The sequence below is a fragment of the Syngnathus acus genome, chromosome 5, assembly GCF_901709675.1.
Source record: "Syngnathus acus chromosome 5, fSynAcu1.2, whole genome shotgun sequence".
Taxonomy (NCBI): domain Eukaryota; kingdom Metazoa; phylum Chordata; class Actinopteri; order Syngnathiformes; family Syngnathidae; genus Syngnathus; species Syngnathus acus.
This window is the reverse complement of record NC_051091.1, coordinates 9,964,273-9,987,481: the sequence shown is the minus strand read 5'-3', so window position 1 is coordinate 9,987,481 and position 23,209 is coordinate 9,964,273. Positions and strand designations below refer to the sequence as shown.

At 41.2% G+C, this 23,209-nt stretch overlaps 1 protein-coding gene across 3 annotated transcripts; it reads right to left on the bottom strand.

Annotated features, from left to right (window-relative positions):
• Positions 1-202: 202 nt before the first annotated feature.
• LOC119122531 (SLIT-ROBO Rho GTPase-activating protein 3-like) lies at positions 203-22,570 on the bottom strand. 3 transcript variants are annotated; one of them, XM_037250832.1, is made up of 22 exons: positions 22,124-22,562; positions 16,952-17,147; positions 13,240-13,402; positions 11,930-11,992; positions 10,148-10,339; positions 9,704-9,832; positions 9,407-9,628; positions 9,227-9,328; positions 7,865-8,062; positions 7,655-7,739; positions 6,713-6,740; positions 6,198-6,300; positions 5,223-5,283; positions 4,569-4,646; positions 4,289-4,423; positions 4,070-4,175; positions 3,777-4,004; positions 3,261-3,334; positions 3,000-3,180; positions 2,713-2,856; positions 2,321-2,594; positions 203-2,239 (listed from the first exon to the last, which is right to left on the bottom strand). In XM_037250832.1, the coding sequence occupies exons 1-22, from the start codon at positions 22,188-22,190 to the stop codon at positions 1,772-1,774; spliced, it is 3,297 nt and encodes a 1,098-aa protein (XP_037106727.1). In that variant the 5' UTR covers positions 22,191-22,562; the 3' UTR covers positions 203-1,771. The 3 variants fall into 3 exon arrangements, with proteins under 3 accessions (XP_037106727.1, XP_037106728.1, XP_037106729.1); XM_037250833.1 differs by lacking the exon at positions 6,198-6,300 and adding an exon at positions 5,511-5,541; XM_037250834.1 differs by lacking the exons at positions 203-2,239; positions 2,321-2,594; positions 2,713-2,856; ... (3 more) ...; positions 4,070-4,175; positions 6,198-6,300 and having other exon boundaries at positions 4,292-4,423; positions 22,124-22,570.
• Between the last annotated feature and the right edge of the window lie 639 nt (positions 22,571-23,209).

Here is a 23,209-nt window from a genome sequence, read left to right as displayed (position 1 = left end):
CGATGCATATACTACATATCAAAACTCCAACTTTTTTTTTTTTTTTAAATTCCAAAAATGGAAAGATGCTTGATAATTCTTGTTTGTTCCATTCACTCATCTGGGAAATGGCAAAAATCGCTAAAATTAATAAATGACTTCTACAATATAGCGTATGTATATTTTGCAAGTGTGGTTGAAGACAAATATGATGATGACAAAATCCCCCAATGTATTCTTTAATTAATGCTTGTGCAAGGATAAGAGTTACAAAAGAAATCTACAGACTAGATGATAATATATCCTGTTCCTATCATACATTATTTGTACAAGTCATCATTTTAACAGCATGTATGCATTCGATTAAACGTACCTGTTACATTTGAAAAGATATATCGATCATCCCGGCAAGACGGGCGACAAAGAGCTTATCTAAAGCGAGACCATGTGCCATCCAGACATGGCGACAAGCTTCATTGATGTACTAGTATCAAGTTTCTAGTACAAAATCAACAACACGAACGCAGCACAATTCCTGCAAATACTTGTAAGTGCATTAGTAGTTCATCGCAGGAATTCTACTATTTTGCAGATTTTTTTTTTTTTTTTAAATCTACATTGATAGATGATTTTGCTATTTTCTTCATATCCTACGTAAAAGTTACAGGAACGACGTGTGTGGTTAGTCCTTTACAAAGTGCCAATGTCCTTGAGATGTTTCTATTAAATACCCTAAGCAAAGTTTTGATTGTGCTTGGTCAGTCCATCCAATAATCAAAGGTTCAACGGTAGCAGGCCACTGACGCTAACATGCAATCACACTCACTGATAGCCGAGATGGTAAAACTGGTGCAAACCATCAAGTTACTTTTGTGCTTTAGATGCTAAAATTGAGAATATGCAGTATAAGTGGCATTCACATTTATACTGCACTGACGGCACCTTAAGAGATATCAAACAAACCTATGCATTTTTTTTTATGAGATGGCATTGGTCTTAAGTTACTAAAGACATTAAAACAGTCTGCTTTGTAAATGTAGTACCTTTTAAAAAAATTTTTTTTTTGGTGAGTTAAATAATTTTATTGAGCTGCCATCCATATGGAGATACCAGTTAAATATTTCCTACTTCCACTGGAGGGAGCCACAATTCAAATCTGCCACAGTATTTATTGGTAGCAACTTCTATGCCTGACACCTTCATTATACCGTGCAGATGTTCTACTTGGGGTGTCCAGATTCTGATCCTCTGATCAAAAATCAGGTAGATCACTCACTGCAAAACATTTGGAATTCTTCATTTTCTGAAAATTTAAAAGGGTCATAAAATGACCAAATAATTCAAAGCTATAAAAACGTTCCAAATTTAAAAATGTATACAACAAAATGTCAATTTTTAGGGTGGTGTTTTTTATATCTGTTTTGCCTGATATACTAAACCTGCTTCACTGTAGGCCATTAGGACATCCAAACCTTTACTTCAATCAGTTTAAAAGATGGCCTAGTGGTTTGCTACTACTTTGCCTCACACTGACAAGGGCAGAAAAGTTCCAGCTCATAGCATATTTGTACCCTAGTAAAAGTCATTGACATGGTCCTTATTATTGGTGAACAAGAGGCCTTTCCAGTGCATCCATTTTAAATTCAACATCTATGCTAAGTAAGTGTATTATTGACTATTTAAGTCAAAGTGTGAGTGGCGGTTTGACGGGAACCAGCAGTTGGATTGAACAAGTGCTGTGTAGCGATCAGTCGCTGTTTTGCAATTCTCGATTTGTGTCTAACCGCCACGACTATGCGTTACCCTGTTTGTCTGAGGAGGAAGATGAGGTGGACGGCGAAGGGGAAGGAGCTTTAGGGAAAACCCTGTCAGTGGGAGTCATGCCTGGACTGCCAAGACCTGACGAACTGGAGCTGCTGGAGCGATGTGGCCCTTGGCCCTGCGTGAGCACGGGAGCCGGCCGGACCGGTCTGACGGGCGGCGGCCTGATGGGTGCGTTGGGCCTGCGCACCGCCAGGGCGGGTTTGAACGTGGTCAGGGTTTCAGAGGAGGAGCTGCTGCCGCTCCGTCGCTGAGCCGCTTCGGGATCTCTGATGACCATGGTGTGCAGGGGGCTTCCGGGGACGTCCTGGCCACCGCCGCCGGGATGTTTGAGAGGTTCCAGCGTGTCCAGGACAACATCAGGAGCGTGTTTGGCAACATTCTGTCGCTCCAGCTCACATAGCTCATGGAGGGCTGTGTTCATTGTTTTCTCGATGTCCTGAAAAACAAGGCAGACGGACAGAAAAGTTAAGAAATTGATGCTAGCAGTAAAAATCCTTCGTTATCTATCACCACGCACATCCGCGAGGGCTTCCGCCTCCAGCGTTTTGTGGTCTCCCATGCTGGCGTGCCGAGAGGTGACCGGAGACGACCGCTGAGGGTGCCCGGCGGCCCCATAGGTGGCGAGTCGCCGCTTCTCCGGACTATCTGTGAGGCCCCTGCTCATAGCTATTTTGTGAGGGCTGCACGGTCGAGGCGCCACCCTCGGGGGCCCGTCGGCGGGTCTGGTGGGGCTGTGGCCGTCGCCGTTCCTGTGGCGCTGAAGGGGAGCTCCATCTGACCGCACTCTTGCCCTAGAAGGGTGCGTTTGAAATCAATCGATTGTTCCGGAGTAAATTTATGTTTTCAGTGTAGGGTCTCATAATTTAATAAAATGTTAAGAAATCAGTATGAATTTGAATTCTAACTCACCTTCCAATTTGCGGCCCGAAGCGACGTTCCAGAGGGTGTTCAGATAAAGACTGGTGTTCATGTCTGGATGACGATCGGTCTTCGTGGTATCCACTACTGCTCTCACTGTCAGTCCTTTGAATGCTTTCTGAGAATGCATCATCCCTGTACCAGATTAGAAAAAAAAAATAGTATCTATTTGTCAGTATCAAGCAAAACACAAATATTGTCTTTGCAAAGGCAGGATGTACTTCATGTTGTTTTAACATGTACATATTTGAATAAAAAAAAAAAAGCATTTTACATACATGTCCTGCACCACAATGTACTGGTGCGGGATGAGACCATCCACACCGTTATGTCGACCCTCCCACCAGTCCTCCGAAGCTCGCAGGTAAAGTAACAGCGAGGCTCCTTTTTTGAAGGAAAGTTCTCTTGGAGTTCGCCCCACATAGTCAAACTTGGCGATAGCTTCTATCTGCTCCAGCTCTGTCGAAAAGAAGTTCAACCAAATCAGATTTTGTAGCAATATGATGGATGAGTGATTATTTGAACTAGCTGTGACTCACCATCGTCACTTGTGTTAGGTCCTGTACCGTTGTCCACCTCATCAAGAGCGCCAGCGTCACTGTGTGGACTCTCACTGAGAGGACAAAAGAAATTGCAACAATAACCATATTCGAAATTAATATAAATATTGACATTTCATTCGGCATCTGTTATGGGAAAAAAAGGGAGTGTTTGTTGGTGGAAATAAAAATACGGAAAATGTTAATTAGAACTTTGGCATTCGAATGGCAGATGTAAGGCTTAAGTGTCATTTTCAAGGATCAAGGCTTTAATTTGGAAAATGAAACGCGAGACTTTAAATCTTTGCAGTAATTAGGAGCAATTATCGTACGTGTAAAACCAGATCGAAAACAACCTCATGCTTTGTTTGGGTACAAATGACCAGTTTCATCCCAATACGATATCATATTGATTACATTTCATAGCAATGAGATATCGTACATTTCTGGATAGATATATTATTAGATGATATATTATTCATGGCCACATGCTGGACACCTTGCCTTAAAACTCACCAGTATTCCTCGCCTCCAGCCATGCACTTCTCATATACAGGCCCCTCCAACTCACGCTGGCCTGGGAATATGGCTTCATGGTGGATGATGATGGTCTTAATGACCTCGTTAACGTGCGCTTGACAGGCCACGGGATCCTGGTCCTCCGGTATGGGCATCAGCGTGGGGCCGAAGCAAATAGCAAGGTTGTAAGGGTCCATCATGTTTTCGTCACTGTACTGGGATAAACTGGAGGAGCGGAGGCAATTAGCGACACAGCGGAGCTGTCACTCACTTGCCGTGAGGAGACTTACTGATTTAGAAAGGCAAACAGGTATCTCAGGACGATGACCACGGGTGGCTGGAGAGTGGCAACAATCTGCTGGAGGTGATGAGCTCGATCGGAACCAAAGTCCAACTCTAAAATAAGAACACATTCGTTTAAGATCCGATAGACATAAATGAGATTTTCCATGTTCAACGTGAATGGGAGGAAGCTTCACGTTTGGCAAGTTTCCTGTTAGATGACTCACTCGTAGTGGAGATGAGGTCGAGGAAATGCTCTTTAGGGAACAGCGGCTTTTCCAGACCCCTGAAGTAGAGTTTTAGTACGCCGGCCACAGAGTTGATGTCATGATCCGATTGATCGTCGACCAGCGGATCTTCACCTACACAGACACAATCGAACCTTCCTCTTAGGCAATGTTACAAATCAAAATTTTGATATGATGTTTGGATGATGCCTGTATATTTATTATGACGTCAAGATGTCATACATAATGTATCTACAAAGATGAAATGACTGGCTCTGACCTCTTTCAAATGCATTTTTAATGTCGTTGACTTCCACTTGGGATCCCGGAACTCGAAATATACCTTGCTGTTGAAGACCTGTGAACAAACAAATCTGGTTGAATACATTTTAATAGAGAAAATATCATTTCATTTCTTACTTTCCAAATCTGGCAAAAACGTTTTCAAGAGATTTGAATAGTTATAATAGTTTGGGATTTTTCATGATAGTTTAGTTACCGTAATTTTCGGACTATAAGTCGCACCGGAGTATAAGTCGCACCAGCCATAAAATGCCCAAAAAAGTGAAAAAAAACCCATATATATGTATATAAGTCGCTCCTGAGTATAAGTCGCCCCCCCCACCCAAACTATGAAAAAAAACCCGCGACTTATAGTCCGAAAATTACGGTATTCCATTTTGGCTTTTTTTTTTTTAAATTGAATTATTTTTAATTAGCTTTTGGAATATTTTAGTTTATTTCTCTAGATCAGTTTTAGTGTTAGATTTATTTATTATTTGCTAACATATGGAGTTGAATATTATAGAAATTATTTAATAAAATAAATTATTAATTAATTATTACAAAAAATAATTAAATTAGAAATAATAGAAAATGATGGAAAACAAAAAGGGAATATTAAGTAATAAAGTCATGGAACATGTGAACCCACCGTAAAGATTGATGTATCGGACACAACTCTCAACCACCACTGGTATGGGCTGCCCAGAGTCCTGCAGTTCCATTCAAATTATTATAAGCAGATGAGCAACAAACACAATGACAGAATGAATCAAGTATTCATTGTTTTAATCGAATCATATCAAATGTTACAGCTACCAAACAACACTATAAAACCAATGTGATTATCACAGCATGTACACTTAAAGAAGCACCAACAGAACAGAGGCCCAGAAAATATAGCAAAATGGTACCGCGACCAAGCTGTAAGACAGTGTACCTGAGTCCTGGCTCGGACATTCCGTCTTCCCCTGGGCAGAGAGCAGTAAGGCACGTAGACGGCGGAAGAGAGGCGACAACAACCACAAACAAGTTAGTGAGGAAGACAGATCTCACAGGGAGAAAAAAAAAAAAAGAGGAGGCCTGGAAATGCCAAAGCATCGATTCAGTGTCTTTGCAAGACACGAGGACATGGGGCTTGGCGGAAGTTGGGAGGGAGGGGGGGGGCTAGATTCAAGTCAGAGGAGGAGAATACACATCTCACTGCAAAACCTGCAGCTGATTTTGATAGCATTGTACTGCAAATGATCTCTTTTTGATTTGGACTGAGTGTGTAGCAAAACAGCAGGACAGAGGTGGACTTTGCTCGCTTTATTTGAAAGAGTCTGACACGGCCAAGCGGCATGTTTAAGGAGCGAGTGGACTTCATTTGTCCAGGGATGAGAGCGTTAACAGCAAACTGCAGCTCCACATTTGCTTGATTTGCCCATGTCTGACTTGACAAGCAGACGGCGAAGGACAAGGCGACGAGCAAGAGGAGAGTCAGAGCGTGAGCGAGCCAGACGTATGGGTAAAAAGCGTGGCCCAAAGATGAGCGGGACGGGAAAAAACCCCCAAAAATCAAAAAGACCACCAGAGAAATAGCGGAGCTCACCAAGAGACAAAGAGCACACAATGGGGCTCGTACCTGGATGAAGGCCTCCATATTGCCGTTAAACAGCTTACGCCTAAAATTGGAGCGAGGTCTAGACTTCCGCATTCTCTGAGGTTTAGGGGGAAGTATGGGGGGCCTGGGGAGAGGGTGGGGGGGATTGCACGGTTGGTATGACAATTACGAATAATAATACTGGAGTACTTCACAAATATCACGCCTTGATTTGACTCTGACTGTTTCTAATATCCGACTTTTATGGAATCAAATAGCATTTTGCGCACAACTGAGAACTTAGATGCTGTGTGTAGCTTAGCTTTGTCAATTTCTTCTCAAAGAAAAAAAAAAAAGCTAGCTTGTCAATTGGCGAACCGTAATAATAATCTGATTTTGTAATCATAACAAACCGATAAGTGTCTTACGCAATGTTAACTTTGACATTCCCATTCCCACACTGAGATCTCATTTTTTGTCATATTCATGGACACCAAAGGAAGGATTTTAAAAATCAATGCCCACTTTATTGTCTCGCTTGTCACGGGACATCTTACCTTGTTGTTCCATATTCAGCCCTCTCCCCTAAAAGGAAACAGAGCACAAAAGGCGCTAAATCAGTATACGGCGCTTTTCAAATGGTACAGTTGAGTGCCAGCCCAAAAAATGCAAGGCTGCCAGATGGAAACGGAAAGGGGTGTTATGAGAAAACAGCCATCTATTCAGGCGCACTCAATGGGGTGAGTACCATGGCTGCATTTGTCACGCCGCCAAGCAGCGACCATTCATCCGTCGCCGTGGTAACGGTACAAGAGCCCCCTGAAGTCCCCCAGATAGCCTGACTGCTCTCTCTAGAGAGTGCAAGCAGCTTTTGAGGTGTTGCTTTATAAGGGGACGATTTCATAACACACATACTTTGATCAGTGAATGAGGAAAGGATGGTTGAAACATTCTGTCATGTGTGAAGCAGCTTTCTGCTCAACTTCGCTTCATGTCACATAATTGTAACCATGCAGCAGAAAACTTGAATGACTCTGTAGTTGCGACATTCAGTCATTTGGGTGCGAGTTCAAGCCAATGTAAACGGAGAACCTTCATGCCTTAATAATCTAATTTACTTCCATAAAGTGTTTGCGCCATTTTAAGGTTACCTATGGTACCAAGAATGCACCGAGATGACAAGCTCAGTTAGTGTCATATCAACTTTTTACAACCAGTATTTTGTCCTTCTTAAATAGAGACTGAAGAAGAGGACAGTTTTAGAATAACTGCTTTTAATATAAAAACTTTTTTGGCAATTAAAAATATATTTTTTAAATAGTACAGTCAGCTTAGCGAAGGTCCACTGAGTGCTCATTAAATGCTAACATTAACCCAAAAAATTCTCCTTGTCAGCAAGATCAAATATTCATAATTTAAATAATTTAGTTTTTTTTTTTTAAAGTGTGGGATTAGTGATTAGTACAATTTCAGTTTTGTATGCATTTCATAATTCTCACCTTCTCCCAGTGTCTGCTTCAGAAGGTCATGTTTGGCTTGAAGTTTGACTATAAGGTTGCTGCCATTTAAGTACTCTTTGTATTTCTGCAGGGAGGAAAAGAATAATTGATTGTACAAAAAAAAAAAAAAATATATATATATATATATATCCACAGCCAGCATATTTGAGCTTTTACGCAAATATTTTGCAATATCTTATCAGAACTTACAGTGAAATAGAAGCCCTCCGTCTCCTGCTGATTGGCTCGTCTCTTGGAGATGTTGATCTTGCTCATGTAGGAGTCAGATGAGGCTGACTTTACCGACTCTGTAGACTGACTGTGCTGAAAGGCATCGGATACATCGAAGTCCTCTACTGTCAGCATGTCCTGAAGGGTCTGCATTGTGGCGTCCAGAGTCTTCCTCACCTGACATAAACACGCACACATGGATTTAACATTTGCTCAAAACTCCATAAAACATCTATCATCAAGTCAATCTGTCAAGGAAAAGCAGACATATCATGACAAAAAATAATAAATCCATGTCTTCAGTGTGCATTCCTCTTCTCAAAGTAGACTAACAATACATTTTGTCATCTTTAATCATTTCTTTGAGAGTACGTGAGAGTTGCAGATAAAACCAGTGCGACAAGTACTAAAGCAAGCCTAGCAATCATCGAAACATTACTTTTTTTTTTTTTTTTTGCTGACAATTATTGACTTTTCTACCACTTCGGTATCACTAACCAGTAAAACCAGGGATATGAAAATGATCTTAACATAATTAGCTTAGGTCAAACACATTTTTAAAAACGAGAATACCGTAATTTTCGGACTATAAGTCGCGGTTTTTTTCATAGTTTGGGTGGGGGGGCGACTTATACTCAGGAGCGACTTATATACATACATATGTTTTTTTTCACTTTTTTGGGCATTTTATGGCTGGTGCGACTTATACTCCGGTGCGACTTATAGTCCGAAAATTACGGTACATTATTTTATTAAACATCGGAAATTTAAATAACACATTTTGTTGAGTTTAACTGAATAAAAATGTGTTACAAAACAGAGTTTCATAAAAAAAAAGATTTTCTTCAAATAAAATTTTAAAATGAGACTTTAAAACATTGCAAAGAAGAACAATAAGGCGTGTGGTTCTTTTGTTCCTTCCGTCTCTAGCTAGCATTAACTGAAAAATGTGTTACTCTGTCTAATATTATCGAGAAATCAATAACAGCGATACATTTATACGAGTATATACAATTAGTAAGCGTATGATGCCATTTTTAAAATTAGAGCACTTCTTAATGACTCTTCACTGGGCTTCGAGCTTCATATTTAATGTAATAGACAGTCAAAATATTCTCCCCCAAAACTTCACACATAGAGCAGAAGATATCAATCTTTAAATTCCCCTCCTGTCCTCCTAAAGTTCTTGGCTAATATCCAACCACAGTGCTGACGCTTAAATTTGTGTTGTAGGAAATTGTCTAAACCTGCACAACAGGTTATTTGACTTCATGTGCTATGTTGACTGAAGTTAGCGTGGCACATACATGTTTATTTCGACCCAGTAAGAAAACATGTCACCTCTTCATTTTCTATCTTGAGCGTCGCCAGGCGAGTCTGAAGCTGTTGATATCGCATCAAGAGTTCCGTTTGGACAGGTTGCTGTGCGCTCACCTGGCACACCTGGCAGGAAAGCAGGACACAAATTCAAATTGATAAGAACAAAAAGACCTTGAAATGAGCTCGCTATCTCCCGCTCACCTCATCCCCCATGTGGGGCTGATAATCAAAGCGTGTTGGAGGGCAGAACATTTGAGAGTGCATGTCCATGAACTTGTGCTTGTCTCCTCGTACGTCCATGGCGTCCACGGCTCCTTCTAGAACATCCAAACCCTCATGTCGAGACGTCTCCAGGCTATATTCGGCCGACAGGTAGGTTCTTAGGGTTCGCGTCAAGCTTGCGTGGTACCCCATGTCGCAACACTATGAGCGGGAAATTCAAAATAATCCTAATTAGTCTACTCAATGTGTGTTCATCCTCGAGGTAGCTCTACTTACATCGATCATATCGGACACATCGTGGATATAGTATTTCGCCACCAAGGCATTAGTGGCTGCCAGATTGAGAAGATAATCATTGCGGGCCTTTGTACACTTGAGTTTGTTTTCAAAATACTTGGCTTGTCTCTGTGAGAAAGAGAAACACACACAAAAGCATGATGATAAACAAAGCGGGTGCAGCGTGACAATATTGCAGCCAAATGTTGACTCGACTGGTTCCATACAATAACAACAATGTGGCATTTTAAAATGCAAGTCAGTTTTACTGATGACGAAGGAAATTATATCGGGAAATGTTTTTTTTTTTTTTGCATAATATTCATCTTTTGTATCATTTACTATGCATTCATCACTACCTATCATGAACTATTCTTTTTCCATCATATCAGGTAACTATTAAGTCAATATTCAGCATAGACAGTATCTTATCAAAAAACAAACCTTCTCTTTCATTTTCTCCATCTTCTTCACCGAGCTCCGTCGCTGCGGCCGTTCGTCGTGACCGTATCGCAGCAAGGCGGCGCTGATGTCGTTGGCCTTGCCGATGTGCTTCTCTTCCTGCTTCTCGGCTTCCTTCAGCTTGCCCTCGGCGCTGATGCTCTCCGTGTGGTACATGTGGTACGTCTTCATCACCTTTCATGATACACAATACATTAAGTAAGCGAGTCAGTCAGCAAATAAATAAATAAATAAATAAATACATTTTAAAAATAAGAAAAATGTATATGTATAAATTGTAAGTAAGTCAGTCAGCAAATAAATAAATTTAAAAAAAAAAGGAGAAAAACTTATGTCTAAATTTTGTATGTCTTGGATTTTAAATAAAGAACCAAATAATGACCACGGAATAGAGAAAGGTGGTTTCAGATGATCTGAAAAGCTATATCACATTGTGTACAGCAATACGTTTGTCAGGCTTATGTATTTGCTTTTACTACCATTCATCACAACAGGAAGTGTAACTTAATCATCTTGCTCAATTGGAGGCTTTGAACTGGGTGTGTCGCTTTTCTCTTCTCTCTGTTTGCCTGTTTGTCTTCTCCCTTGAATACCAAACCAAGACCCATCCATAAAAACACAACACACTGTCTGAAAGGAATGTAGCCATAAACACGGACAGACAACCGATTTAAGGATTTATCAAGATAGTTAAATGTGACGTTGTGCGAATCCATGAATCGACTATATAACACAGGCGCTCAATCCAGTTTGTCAGGCTAACAACCCTGATGAGAATGTTGGTAAACCTAGCATAATAAATCCCCAAACCAGAACACACATCTTAAAATGAACTCTGCCTTTTTTCAAGAGAGTAGCCCTTAACTAAATAATCAAATGACCAATAAACAACCACAAACTGAATCTGGCGCAGCCTGACTCACTCCTAAATTATGGTTCCCTAGCAACCCTGTCTGCATGCGATTTAGTAAAAGGACAGTCCGATCGATTAAGAAGGGAGGAAAGGGCCTTTCATAGTGACAGCAAGCAACGCGCTCCCAATAGCAAACCAAATAGTGCAAGAAGCCATCAGCCGATCAATAGCGTATCGCGGATGCAGCTCCCAAGTTTTGCAATTTTAATGTGTACTCATGTAAAACCACCACGCCTTGAGATACTAGTATAATTCATTCCGTGATGTTGTTCGAAATTGGAGACTGTCATATCGTAAAGCATCTTTTTCCATTAAAATGAATGGGACTAAATTAATCCGTTCCACATTAACTGCCACAAACGACAATTTTTCATTATGATTTTTTTTAAACATTCTATAATTTACTCTTTAAAATTGTCTGTCTACATGTGTTGTTGCACTCTTTGTGTTCAAAACATCTATTCATATAAAAATGTATTACTTAAAGTGTTACAATACTGGTGTGCACAGTCTTCTGAATGCAGACAAAAACGAATAATCTTCCCCATCAAACAGATGTGTCCGACCTTCAGCAGCTGCTCATTTTCACCGCTACGAGAAACACAACCACTTTCCCCATCTACCCCAGGGAGAAATTCACAGTAGATGAATGCAAATGTGTATGTGACCTCAGGAGTAGTTAGAGGATAAAGTGCTGATCAAGCAAGTCTGCCGTCTGCAGTGTCAGGCCAGCCAGCTGACAATTGAGAGGCAGCAGGATGTAGCAATGGAGAGAGACTTGCAGTTAACACACACGCAAGGCCAGACAACCTGTTATGGACATTAGAGAAGGACAATAATATATGACTCACTGTGTAGAGCTCAGTGGTGACTTTCACAAGCTCCTCATGCATCTGCACTCCGATGTCTTTGCTCTGTAAAAGATATTAGTCAACATTAGAACACGGGTGGCCAGACTTGTGCTCAAGGCCAGGGGTGATTCTAAGAAATGCATTTTTACGGTGGGCCGGAATAAAGAACAAAGTGTTCTGTATATGGTCCCTGAGCCATATCTTTACCACCACTTTATTAGACTCAGAGCTATGAAGTTATTCAGTATCAACTACTCTGATTGAGAGCTGAGACTGAAGTTACTGTTGCTCAGCAGCTATGACAAAGCTGACATGATCCCCTGGCAGTGCTAACAGGCCCAGAGGAGGAGGGGGTTCAGAGGTGAGGGACTCTGCAAAGTTCACGTCTTTGCCACCTCCCAAAGGACCACTTGTCAAAAACAACAACCTTGTGTTTCCAAAAAATGTCAGCGTCAGCACAATCGCTCCACGTATTCCTCAATAAACACCCAAGTCATTGCGGTTCCACATGTGTAGTGTATTAGCAATGAAAGAGCACTGCAGATGAATGCACCATAACGTGCTTTTTGTTTTGAAGAACTTCTCCAATTGCGCTAAACTCTTAGCGGGGGAAGACAGACTTTCTGCAGGCTGTTCCTAACGCCTCTCAGGGCTGGCTGGCTGAAGGCCAACCCATCAAGGCTCCCATCGTGACACTGCAGAACCCCCAAAGGAGCATAAATTATCCTCTGCTGTCGAGCGATAGTGATTTCAGATCGTTTGGGCAGAATATTCATCACAACCCCCTGAACCACAGCCACTTTTCTTTCTTTACACAAAGCGCATATTATGCACATCTGTTATGAGAGCGTCGTGACTCCGTTAGACAAATACCCAGTTGTACTGAAATTATGAATGAGATTCTTGTACAAGATCAGAATTTATGATCAGCAATAATAATAATAAAAAAATGGTAATAATAAGCATCATCATAATAATAAATCAATAAATTATTCACATCAATTAAATTATTAGCACTTGTCTTCAAAGCATTTGCATAGAAAATGCAACAACATGTAGACGGTGGCAGCTATTTAGGGTTAAAGATGCTTAACTACAATTTAGGCACTAACAATTCTTGAACCACAACTGATGATTCAGTTGAAAGGCTAGCCAGTAATTTAAGACCACCTATGACAACGAGAACCATCTTTCTGTCGTGACAATTGTATGTACCAGTTATGAATTTCAAGCCGGTGACCCGTGACGATGTATGTTACGCATTATCAGTCTGGCTTGCACGCCTTCATCCATTTCATTCCAAAGCTGACCTTTTTAAAAAGTCTGAGGACATCGTCGCCCACGTGTGTCAGGCGGACAATGACGTTGTTGTTGTAGATGTCACTGAGTGTAGCGTGGTCTCTGCTCTCTCGCCGGGTCTGATCCAGGACCAAGTACCAGCAGTTGATAGTAGACAAGAGATTTTGGTCCTTCCTGAAACAACCACAGAATGACAGCATGAACAGTTAATGGTGGAAACACGCAAGCTTGATGATAGTTATGATCTATTAGACGTACGTTAAGATATTTGAAAAAGCAAAACAAAGACTTTGTGAATGGTTTCCGAGAAAATGAGCAAGCATACCTAACAATGGTCATGGCCCATCACGAGACAACCATTTGAACTCATAGTCACACCAAAGGTCAATTCAGAATTTTCAATGAAGGTGATCGTGCTAACTGCTAGCCCACAATGCTACCACCATAGAACTCAATTGTGAGGACATGAAAAAACAATCCCTGAACCCTTGAAGCAGTTATCATCTAAACCCCAAAACAGCACATCGACCAAACAAACACTGCACTAGATTTTGGATTATCTACTGTCCCCATCTCAAAGTCCTTTTCTGCAAGGTTGTGAATTTTACTCGGTCCTCATAAAGATAGCTGGATGGACGCGCGCGCACGCACGCACACACACACACACACACACACACACGCACGCACGCACGCACGCACGCACGCACGCACGCACGCACGCACGCACGCACGCACGCACGCACGCACGCACGCACGCACACACACACACACACACACACACACACACACACACACACACACACACACACACACACACACACACAAACACAAACACGCACACTCGCACACAAACACAAACACGCACAGAGCCAGCATGCGGGCTGCTCTTGCCTCATTGCTCGAGGGAGCATGTGAGTTCAATTACGTTCACACCGAAGAGTTTGTTTATCTTCTTTTTCTTTAGGAAACATAAGACTGTCTGTTTTCCCACCGTCAAACTGTTATGAAGCCTACAAAAACTTTCATCATAAATTCATAAAGACATGACGGTCAATGACCAACGCTAAAATCTGATCAGAATTGTTTTTTAACTACTATTACTTATGGGACAGATGACTGGAAATGATTTTGTTTAGGATATAACGGTACTAAGTTGGAGGAGAAATCTTTGACAAAGATGAAATATGAAACATTAAAACGGTACATATACTATTATTGTGCTATGTTTGGATTTAGTGTCTCTCTGAAATCAAACGACGATTCGGAAGCACAGTGCTTATTTTTAGAGCTTGCCTCAGTTTTGAAGAGCTTTTTAAAAAAAAAAAAAAAAAATCACTTTGGTTTTCTGTCAAGTCATACAACATCTTTGACTGTTTTTGTCCCTGATGAGTAATTGTTTGGCTTTTTCATTTCTGAAGTTAACACTGAGAAGCTTGTTTAACTTAACGTGTTCTTTGTCTAAAGAGTAATTGATTTATTTTTTGATTAATTATGGGGCAAATCGAGTGCACTACTTAGATGCAACCAGCAGAGGCACTGTTGATTCAATCTCAACTACTAGTACAATATTTGCGAAGTGCAAACATCAGACAAACAAAAGTTAAAACAAAAGCTACAGTCGATAAAAAACATATTCAGGAAAAAGATACAGGGTGCTGAGCATCAGCATCTTTTTGTTATTCCTTTTTCATTCCAGCGCAGTAAAAAGGTGAAGCCGCCCTTCCCGCAGGCTTTTTTTTCAAAGCCAAGCACGAGTTTGATCCTCGACACTGGATGCCGTGAGATTAACTGTAAAATCTTTTGCTGTTGGCTGCTCCTCAATATCGCCGAGAAAAAGTAATATTCATGACCAAGCTTTTGCAGGGCAAGAAAACAGCACTCAGCTGGAGAAAAGCAAAACTATTGCTAGCGTTCATTCCTTGGAAAGTAATTATTTCATGCTGAACTTACCTTGCTTGATTGACGCTGGGAAAAACAACAATCAATCCAGCAGTTCCCAAACACCCAAAGACATATTTTGACGGACCGGTATCGAAACAAATGCTCGTTTGCGAGCCTGTTGCGACATATTACTCAGAGCCGGTTTAGTGTATGTGATTCAAAGACTAGCTAAAAACTCGTACCTGAAGTAGGACTGCTGTGCAGCTGTCACTACAAATGTTTTTAGAATCGATGTTCTATCAATCAATTGATTAAATAATTGGATACAATTTTATGCAACATGAAAATATAGTGCATCCCCATTGAGGGTTTTGTAACCAATTATTATATATTGTTTAGTGATTTTAACAACTAAACAACAATTAATATCAGACAAGAGGGATTAATGTCGCACTCACCAACGTTTTTGAAACCGATTCTGTGATTGGTGATGTTTAATCAAAGTTTGCAAAAAATTTCTTTTGATTAAACACAAAAAATAATCAGTGTTTTCATGAATTTTTAACAAAAAATGTCTCTAAACGATTATTCGATTATCAAAATAGTTGTCGATTATTTGATAATCGTTTACTTCTCGGTTAATTGATTAATTTTGACAGCTGTAGACTGCCCATACTATTTCTTAAATGATGCAGGTTGTAAGATCTGCAGACCAATCAATTCCGCATCATCACCACAGTACCTAACGATAAATTCATCAAATATCATGGCTGTCCCTATTCTGTATCAGTCCTCTTTGTCTGTGCGATGTCAGAAATAAAAGCATGACTCTTAAAGGAGACCGACCGACTTTGCACTCATTACAATAACAGAGTGAAATCAAGCCTTTCTATTGATGATCATTTTAAGTGAAGGGTGCGGAGCTTTAGGAGCTGGGGCCGGGACAACGGGTGACATGAGAAGTGAAGCGATGGCAATATCTTACTGGGTTCTCCCTTAGACTGAACGCTCCATTAATCAACATCCCCGACATGGCAGCTCTGCGTGCTTTGACTACATTTATGTAATTGGCCGAAGAGAATGAAATCAAGCAAGACAGCTTACCACTGCCAATGAATAACCGACCTTTGTTATGTCTGACATGAATTTGACGTTCACATGTGCATGATTTGAATTTATGTAACATGTTTCGTAACAAACTATTAGTTGATGACAAAATATAAAACGCTTTAGGGTGCGTTTGATTCATGACCACACTAAAATCTAAACAACCCCCCCCAAAAAAAGCATTTACCATTTTGAATAGAAGGTTTCATTCCTTCGACTCTAAGCTCACTAATTCTCTGTGACCGGTGAGGAAATTCGAGGATTGAAGCGTCGGCGTCTGGCGTGAAGTTGTTTGAGAATGGAAATGAAATGACAAGCAGACAGAGAAGACGAGCTTGGCTTGGCGGGGGTTGGTAGAGTGGGTTAAGTCTGACCTAGTTGGAAGGAACACAGCAGCCCGAGGCCAGACTTCCTTGGCCTTGGCTACATTTCAGATCAATACTTTATACCTCCTTTTTTTATTGTTTATCCCTTTGTTCCTTGTCTGTATAGTCCTATTTATACCAAGCAGTACACACTATTGGGTATGGCATGTTGTGAAGGCTAGCAATGGAAAAAAAATAAAAAAATAAATTAAATTAAATGTTTATTTATTTTACCAACCTTTAATCTACAGTAGTTTGGTTTCGGTACCAACTGTCCAATTTGAGATACTCTGCTGCTTGTTGATTGGTCAACAGAGAATGATCACTTCTGTCTGACAATGATAATGGAAAGGTCGATGCAGGAACTCACTTGAAATGCTGGTGCTCTCTGGAAGTGCGGATCTTGGACGAGTAGCGCTCTGCTAATTTGTCCAGGCCTCTGGAGAACTCCAGTTGGAGCTCAGCCTTCCGGCGGAAGAAGTCCTGCAGGTCCTGCAGCAGCTGCAGTCGGGACTCTGACTGCTGTTCCAAACAACGGAACTGCTCCACCAGCTGGTTACGGATCTCTGCAGATCAACAGGAGGCATCACTTTTAGTAGGCAAAGAGCCAGTGGGAATACGTGGGCCATGTTTGGTGCTGTCATTCTTACAACGTTACACACTGGAAGAGCTGCAATTTGTTAGGAACCTATCACGCTAGCGGAAGCAGTTGTTTAACAGAACAAAGACATCCTAATTGGATAAAATCAGATGTCTAACTGCCTTTGTCTGTCGTGTGTGTGTGTGTGTGTGTGTGTGTGTGTGTGTGTTTTGTGACACGCATGTCTGTTTATTGCTGCAGACAGCACGGAAAACAAACTAGGTCAGCATGCATTGTGCTGTGAGAGCCTTCGGAAAGATTTGTCTCAAAACAGCAAATATGGGGAATTCTTTTAATTGCAGCATTGCTGCAGTTCACATTAGGAGGTTGGCAAACTTGCTGCTTCCCATCATACACAGACACAGAGGAAATTATAGGAGTTGAATTCTGTTTTTCTTTCATTCTCCGCTTTAAAAAAAAACAAATTAGCAGAGATAAAACAACAACAGCAGCCAGAGAGACAATCAAGCTTGAAGGCCCAACTAAACATTTTAAACAAAAAGTCGCTAGTTCAAAAATACGAGCATGTCAACATGACCACAAGCTACTTGCAGTCCTTCCAGAAAATGTAAAAACAGTTGCCTAACTTGGTTAGCATGTAGGTTGACTGGCCTCCCTAAATCCATTCCATTAATTCCGATCAATGTGCTGTAATAGAGCATCTTGCTCCGACTGTCATAATTTGCAAACACAATTTACACCAATCAATTTCACACAATCATCACCTCAACTATCAATGAATTGGTTATTATGACCCCGTCTAGTTAAAATGCGTTATGTTGATTATACATTTACTGACGCGCGCACACACACACACAAACGCCCACACACACACTAGGCGCTACGTCTGTATGAGCCATTAAAACAGTTGAGGGCCATTAAGGAGGCCTAACAGACGTTTTCAAGCATGCATATGATTTGTTCGCACATAAAGGAACTTTGTAGAGCGTCAATGATGAAAAGCGCTTTTATTCTGTTTTAAAATGATGGAAACTGTAGGACAAAAGGTGTTTGTAAATGTTCTCCCATCATGTGAGTGAAAATATGAATGAAAGAAGAGGAATATAAATAAAAATAAAATAAAGATGCAGTCGGACATGTCACCCTCATGTTTTTCTTTGGTAATGCAGTTGCCTGGTTACATGCCTCTGGAGGCGTCACAGCCAGAGCGAGCTAATCCGCCCTCTCTTTTGACACCAGTCGTTGGCGTTTGGTCAAGGACACCGAGCGACTTCCTCTGTTTGGAAATGCCCGATACACAACCGAGAACGAGGTGCACCGAAGCAGCAATGAGCCCCAAAATAGAACATCGTGCTGAAATTGACCGCAATTTTTTTTTGCAGAGTGTATATAGCAAACCAATGATAACATTTAGACTGATGCGACAACATAATGTCATCAGCGAGGCATCAAATAGACTTCTTTTTTTTTTTTTGCATTTGCTCTCCAGCAGGCGGGCTATTTTTAGAAGCTAAACTGTTACTAGGGATTGTGCAATATTGCACTACAAGCGATGAATGATTCAAGCTTTCGCAGAGTGTCCATAATCACGCGAGGACATGGGCAAGCACTTCACAGTTCCATGTAAAACACTGAAAAGTTCCCCTCTACATCAAGCTGTCAAATGTAAGTGAGTGTGAAGGTGCACACCAACAGGGATGAGGACTTTGTCTAAAGGTACGTGATTATAATGGGATTCGAACAATCAACATTCTGGTGTGTTCTGGGACATTGGAAAACACACTTTAGGTGGAAGTAGAAGAATACATTTGTAGTTGAACTTTTAAAGTTGAATTTCCCATCAGAAATCATATCACTTGAGGTCATTTGTTTACATACATAAGTCATGTCAGCACTCTTACTTCCGCTCATCAGAATGCTACGATACTATGACACCGATACCGCTTTATCAATGTGATATTTATCTTCAGATTAACTGAAAGGTACTCAGGCAGTGATTTTTTTTCTGCTCCCAAGAGTGAGGATTAGAAGAGAGGGAGTTATTTGTTGATAAACCTTTGCAGTAACCAAAAACTATTATCGTTCTACTTTGCTATGAATCACATCCTCCATGATGTCTTTTAGAGTCTTGCATTTTGAATCTCCCATTTATGTTTTGTGCATCTTAAAAAAAAAAAAGATTGACATTCCATTCGTGTATATTCTCTGGGAAATTTCTGTAAGTGAAAAAGAAAGCTGAGCAGATCCTGTTTTTGAACAAAAGCAGTCTGAGGTTTATTCGGCGCCGCTCCCATGTCATGTATTGCCAACATGCTCTGATGCACTTGCATGTAGTGGCTACATGAGCGAACTTCTGCTGCACATGCATGCAAGTGGGCCAAGTTGTCCTAAAGGCAGGGCTGCTTGTGCAGAAATCCCATTTTGAGGAGTCATTGTCGTGGAAGCAGCCTGCTCCGGTTAGCTAGTGCCGCTCTCCGGGGCTGCGTCTGCAGTTAGCCATGGGTGGCTAGTCACATGTGTCCTAACCCAGACTGACACGTTGACATCATTTGGTTCGAATCAAGGCCGTGAGCGTCTCAATGCACTCACAGACGCTCTATGCTTTTCTGGGAGGGGGGGGGGGGCTACGCGTGCATGACTTCACGTGTCATTCCCTGGATGTGAACGCTTCAAATACTGTTTGTGCAACCGCAGGACAGGAAAATCCACATTGTGCTGTGCTGACATTCCAAGCAGGTTTCCCTTTAAATGGTATGACACCGGCACACGTCTGCAGATTCACACGCTGGCAACAGAGATGTAGTTTCGCTGTCGTAATGCAGCCCTGACATGTCAAGGCAGTGTCACCCTGGCCATTCTTTTATTATGATGAATAAACAGCGAGACCCGCAGGCTGGGGCCACGTGCACTTCATGGAATGCGTATATCTACACCGAATAAGGCGACAATGGCGAAACATAACCGCTCGTATCCAACGTGAAAGAAAAGATATCTAAGACATACAAAAGTGTGTGAATATGGAGTAAAATCAAATTATGTTACTAAACCTACAGTACATGGAACAATACAAACTATTTTTTTAAATTATTTCTAAACTGTATTTTTTAATGTCATTTAAGGAAAAAACATGTAATTCCACCCGAGGAACAAAAAACTTTTATTACGGTACAGTCCCTATGTGCTAGTGTAGATTATATTTTTAGATTATTCTATTGATTATTCCATTGATTAATTGGATACAATTGTATTTGAATTAAAAAGTATGAAAAACATGTTTTTATTATTTAGTGATTAAAAAAACAACTAAACAGAAGGATTGTCATATTGTTATATACTGTAATCATCATGATACATAATTAGTTGTGAGAAACTTATTTTCGGCTGAGATTACAGAAACTGTCAATCAGTTTGAGGCCAGTAGATGACTAATCTATTTTTCCATTTCATGAATGAATACTAGCTCATCAATGAAATATTTGGCGATATTCACACATTCATGTCCAAGCGTGTCCAGTTCTACAGTTCTAGCAGAGAGCACAAGTAGTTCTGTGTGTGTGAGTGAGTGAGAATATGTGTGTGTGTTAATTGTGCTACTGCACTGCCAGTAAGTCAGCATTAATGTAGCCAAGTGTCAGTGTCAAATGAGCCCATTTGCCGCTTCAAGATGATCTAATCCCACTTCCAAAATGAGCTTAACATGTCATTTTAGAAGCTTTTCGTGAAATGGAAACAAGCTAAAATGCTGTGGCGGCTTTTCTAGCCATCACCGAGGCCGAAGAGCAAAAAAACCGGCCAATATGCGAGCCAATGAGAACATGCTAAAGCATGAGGCTTGTTTGATAATCAACTTTGATCGTTTCCTCCATTGGAAATTGTTGTTTTGGGGAAAAAAAGAAGGAAAAAAAAAGCATTATTTAATTTTTTTTTTCCCCTACTGGTGCCTGAGTAAGTATCAATTTACAATACAGGCTGTCACTTTAAGAAACTTCAGGGATGTTAGCAATATACACAACAGCTCAGTGAGTATCGATTTAGTTGGACTGTCCCAAGTTTATCATGTCCACTCCGTCGCTGTGAGATATCAATTGCTGTAGAAACCTTTTAAAAATTCAAAATAGAAATTCAAAATACATGTTAAACGATACACAGTCAGCTTGCTGACTGAATCATGTTGCAGAGTTTAACATTATCCCAAAAAATGTCCACCCTGTAAGCCTGGACAGACTATAATGGTTTATTTTAACAGTTTGTTTTGTTGATCAAACACACAAAAAAAAATACACAAAAAAAACGATTATTGTCAGATCAATCGAATATGACACTACAGTGAAAGGACAATGGAGGACAATGCAGCATCTGATTGCTTCATGCACACCCTGCAAAAGAACAGCTCATATCCTTCTTAGCCACAAATTTAGATTCAGAAAGGAAAATCCTTTCATGGTTTATAATTGATGCAGACACCATCCATTATTGATGGACTTTCTCAACTGTTTGCTGGGTGACCTTTTCGAGCAGCTCTTGCAACACGATCATTTTGTTGGAGTCTGCATTATCATTCGTATTGTAGATTGTATATCTGAAATGCGTGACGGATTTTAGGGAAGATTTCCCAAGATAGGAATTAGACCCATTTTCCCAGTTGGGTGTGCAGCTTAAAAGCTGCAGCATGAAAGTCATCTGCAGTAGGCTGACAATGCAGCCTGCTGCTTACTCGTCATGCAGCCTGCAGTCTTCATTGCTCCAACGGAACCGGTTTGGTCACGTTTGGACAAAAGTGTACTGGCAAAAAGGTGATATAAAAGGGAGGTGGTTTTGGACATTTCCGGTGGGATGCATGCATTTAAGAGCATATGCAGCCAGACCCACCCCTCAGCTTTGCACGCACGCACATACGCTTGTTGTAAAGTTGCACAATTGTCACAGATGAGCAGCACCGACCTTTCACTTGGCTCTCATATTCAGCTATGATCTCTTTGTCCTTCTTCACTTTGGCCTGCGTTGACATGGTTGGAAGGAGGCTGGCTGGCCCGAATAGTCGAGGCGGGAAGAGACTGCACCTTTACTCCGTCTGCACTCGCTCCGTCTCCGCGGCGGCGATCAGAGGCCCGACATAGCCCGAGAATGAAGCTCAAGTTGGGATGGGCGAAAGAAGCAGCGGCCTGATGATCTGGTTTGTTCTGTTGTGTTCTGCTGCGTTGGGCTGCGTTTAAGGCGACGTCGAGCTGGAAGTGCACACGCGATCCAGACCACTCCTCCACAAGAACTCCACAAAGACGAGTCACGTTTGACTCGCATTTCAGAAGAGGGAGGGAGGGAGGAAAAACTGAACGGAAAAGACGGTAACGAGTCTCTCTCTCTCTCTCTCTCTCTCTCTCTCTCTCTCTCTCTCTCTCTCTCTCTCTCTCTCTCTCTCTCTCTCTCTCTCTCTTCAAATAGTTCATGCTGCTGTTCAGAGAAAAAGGGTGAATGGACGTGTAAGTCAAAGTGAGACTCCTCCCCTCAACCCCACCACTTCCATTCCATCTAACTTGCGCATGCACGAATATTTTTTATCCATCTAATCATCTATCTATCGATCCTTCTTTCCGTCCATCCATGCATCCATCCATCCATCGTCTCGGGACCCCTTGCGTCCTTAGCAATTACCTGGGTTGCCTCCCTTGTTGCAGCGTCCCTGCTCCAAACTCATATAAACTCTGTGCATCCTCCTCATATCCTGCCAGTTTGATTGCAGTATCTTCGGTAGCAATCTCTCATGAGTGCCTCACCACAGCGGCCCATTATCTGCAAATTCAAATCAAATACTGCCATCATGCTCGACCTCATATAAAAATCTCACATGACATGGAAGACTGTGTATCCTCACTGCATTCTAACACTTGGGACTTAGCACCACAATTAATAAAAAGGTGAACAAGTGAAATTATTTCAATATATTTAAAAAAAAACTAACCTTAAAAAATACTTGTACACTTCCTGATCCCAACTAACCCCTAACTTTAACCATAGAAGCCAAGTCGACCG

Bases quoted from the DNA above. Each gene is read 5' to 3' on its own strand.
- LOC119122531 (XM_037250832.1), bottom strand. From the start codon at position 22,190: ATGTCAACGCAGGCCAAAGTGAAGAAGGACAAAGAGATCATAGCTGAA. The intron at 4,647-5,222 runs GTGGGTTCACAT...GTTTGTTCACAG, and splicing joins CCGATACATCAATCTTTACG to GTCTTCAACAGCAAGGTATA. The intron at 2,595-2,712 runs GTGAGTTAGAAT...GCACCCTTCTAG, and splicing joins TTCGGGCCGCAAATTGGAAG to GGCAAGAGTGCGGTCAGATG.